The sequence below is a fragment of the Vicia villosa genome, linkage group LG6 (assembly GCF_029867415.1).
Source record: "Vicia villosa cultivar HV-30 ecotype Madison, WI linkage group LG6, Vvil1.0, whole genome shotgun sequence".
Classification (NCBI taxonomy): domain Eukaryota; kingdom Viridiplantae; phylum Streptophyta; class Magnoliopsida; order Fabales; family Fabaceae; genus Vicia; species Vicia villosa.
The window spans coordinates 77,394,910-77,398,416 of NC_081185.1; the positions used below are offsets into that span (position 1 = coordinate 77,394,910).

A 3,507-nucleotide genomic window follows, 5' to 3' on the forward strand; every position below is an offset into this window, starting at 1 on the left:
TTTATGGATACCTCAATACCCGTACCCGTTTAGCCATGTTTGTAGTTAAAGTAAATCGAATAATTACACAGTATCATATAATTTTAAGTTTTTTAACAATATTAAAAAAGAATTATGGATATTAAAAATAAGGGTTAAATATGTTTTTAGTCCCTGTAAATATGACGACCTTCAGTTTTAATCCCTACAAAAATTTTCTTCAAACAATGGTCCTCGCAATATTTTCCGTCCCTATTTTTGGTCCCTCCCGTTAGATTTCACTAACGGAAGCTTACGTGGCACGCCATGTGTCACGCCACGTAAGTTAAATCAATACTAATATAAAAGAGACAGATTGCGGGGGTTTTAAACCCCCTTTAAATAACTTTAAAAACAATAATTTTTCACTAGCAAAATAAATTTTAACTATTATAAAATGATTTACACAATTAACTCTTTTAAGTCATTTTTTCTTGGTTTATATGATATAGCTATTTAGCAGAAACATTTAAACATTGTTGAAACAAACCGTTCTACACTTTTTTTTTTTTACATTTCTTCATATTTCTACATGTTTCTTTTGGCTTCACTATTTTTATACACATTAATACAATTATAAAATGCAATACATATAAGAAAATGAAAACTCATTGAAATAAATTCATACCATTCTTCCATAGGTTCATCCATTTGATATTTTGAGTAATGAGCACACATGAATTCGTTAAAGTACTACGTGATAATATATATGTGATTTAGTTAAAACATTAATTACTAGGATTATTCCCTTCCTCTTAAAAATAAATAGAATCTACCAGCTTTGAAAATAATTTAATTCCTAATGACAAACAAATTTTTTAGTACCTATTTTCATTAATAAATAATTTTCTTTATTGCATCTCAAACCACTTAACGATTCAATTAACTACTTTAATAGTAACCATTCAATTAACTACTTTAATAGTAATGGTATTTTAGTCAATGAAGCTTGTTTTATGAAGAAAACTAGTACCTGGGGCCGGGATGATTTTTTTAATAAGCAAAATCTTAGAAGGACTATGAGTTACCCACCTGTTACATAGCAGCACCACCAGAATGAATTAAACGGAATCAACAATCTTAAGTATAAATACAGTATCATCTTGATTAGGAAATTGGTTACTTAATATTCAATATATGTTTGTTTTCTTAATTAATATGTTTGATTATTTAATATGCACGGTTTGTCAATACTTATAATGAAGAATGAGGGTAACAAATATTTCTCTAACAATTGTTTGATTAATTACTTGTGAAAAATTATTGTTTTTTAAGTTATTTAAAGGGGGTTTAAAACGTCCGCAATCTGTCTCTTTTATATTAGTATTGATTTTAACTGACATGGCGTGACACATGGCGTGCCACGTAAGCTTCTGTTAGTGGAATCTAACGGGAGGGACCAAAAATAGGGACGGAAAATATTGCAAGGACCATTGTTTGAAGAAAATTTTTGTAGGGACCAAAACCGAAAATCGCTATATTTATAGGGACGTCAAACATATTTAACCCTAAAAATAAACACTTTTATTAAAATGTGTAAGAGAATAATTGATACTCGTGCCCACACAAATAACTACTTATTTTAATGGATAGTTACATGTGCTCGTGTCTACACCTATTTTGCGAGTTTTTATCCTACCCATTGTTGGTATTTTTTGCAGGTATCTATAGTGTATAAGCCAGCCAAATTACCATCCATGCGACTATTATTTTGAGACAGGAGTATGTCATTAAAAAAAATATTTAACAATTATTTTTTTACATATATTAAATCAATTAACTATGTAATATAACTTTTTAAGTTAATATTAAAATAATCATAAATCTCTTTTTCTTTTTCTTTTTCTTTTTTTTTTACTTTTATACAATTTGCTATTGATTATTTTTTAGAAAATTTATAAATTCAGAAAATTAGTACGCAGGTGTATATAGAATTAGGGTGAACTGTGTTTGGCTTGTTTATAAAGAAATTACGGCATCAATTTTTCATATCACTCTACATTAGGTTGCTCTCATGGCTACCCAGCTGTTGAAATCAAATCAACCAATTATATTTCTACCCGATGAGCTTATCACCGATGTTCTATCTCGTCTTAGGGTTAAATATCTGATGCAGATGAAATGCGTCTGTAGGTCATGGAACACTCTCATCTCTGATTCTATGTTCATCAAAATTCATCTTAATCGTTCATCACTAAATCCACAATTCTCACTTATATCTTCGCACAACGATGATGATTACATTTTTGTACCCTTCCCTGTTAGTCTATTATGGGAAAACCATAGCATCGATATTCCTAGTGATCCTTATTACCAATTGAATGACAAGAACTGTGATGAGATTGTTGGTTCTTGCAATGGACTAGTATGCTTGGCAGGTTATTCTCTCAATCAGATTACTGGGTATAAAAAAAGGTGGCTTCGGTTCTGGAATCCTGCTACAAGAGCAATATCTGATAAAGTAGGGACCGTTTTCTATAACTATAAATATTGTAAGTTCACGTTTGGTTATGATAATTCAACTGAAACTTATAAAGTGGTGCTGTTCGGTTCAAATTTGGATCATCCGGAAACCAATGTTGTGAAAGTCTTGAGTTTAGGTGATAATGTTTGGAGAACTATTCATGGTTTTCCTGCTATTCCTCTTCAATTGGAACATGGTTATGAGTATGATGGTGTACATTTGAGTTGCACTATTAACTGGATGGCATTTCAGAGTGTGTATGATAGAGATGATATTCTTGAGGAATTTGTAATAATTTCACTTGATTTGAGCACAGAGACATTCACACAGTTGATGCCCCCTAAAAATTATAACAATGTTATGAGTATAATAAAATTTCCCAATATTTGTGTGTTGATGGATTCCCTTTGTTTTTCTTATGATAAGGAAACTGAATTTTTCATATGGCAGATGACGAAATTCGGAGATGAAAAATCTTGGTCTCAATTCCTTAAATTTAGTTATCACAATGTTGGAATAGATTATGAACTTGGTCACCCGCGTATTAAATTAACGCCGTTGCATCTTTCTGAGGATGGTGATACATTATTATTAGCAAACGGCCAACAAGACAGTGCAATTCTCTATGACTGGAAAAATAACCGAGCAAAGAAAACTAGAATCAACAATAAGATATGTTGGTTCTCTATCAGGGATTATGTTGAAAGTTTAGTTCCAACATATTGAAAGTAAGTCCTTCTCCCATGATATACTTGTTCCAATTTTGTTAATTTGGCTTTGTTTGTGCGACCATTTCCTTTACCTTACTGTGTCGCAGATATTTTGCAGATCTTATTACCATGTTTAGAACTCAACTATCTATGCACATTTTATGCGTATAATGGTTTTGCAATTCAAAATATAGTGAACATTCTTCTAGCTAGATTTTATTACACCAACTCAAGTACATCATTGATCATTGAAGCATTTGGAGATGTGAATTACTTTCTTTGTGCATATTGTTGTTTCAGTGCCTTGCCTAACAC

General features: G+C 31.1%; 1 protein-coding gene across 1 annotated transcript; it reads left to right on the forward strand.

Annotated features, from left to right (window-relative positions):
• Window positions 1-2,289: 2,289 nt before the first annotated feature.
• LOC131613920 (uncharacterized) lies at window positions 2,290-3,208 on the forward strand. The gene has a single exon (XM_058885557.1). It carries the CDS (start codon window positions 2,723-2,725, stop codon window positions 3,206-3,208), a length of 486 nt encoding a protein of 161 aa, XP_058741540.1. The 5' UTR covers window positions 2,290-2,722.
• Window positions 3,209-3,507: the final 299 nt, after the last annotated feature.

Bases quoted from the DNA above. Each gene is read 5' to 3' on its own strand.
- LOC131613920 (XM_058885557.1), top strand. From the start codon at position 2,723: ATGGCATTTCAGAGTGTGTATGATAGAGATGATATTCTTGAGGAATTT.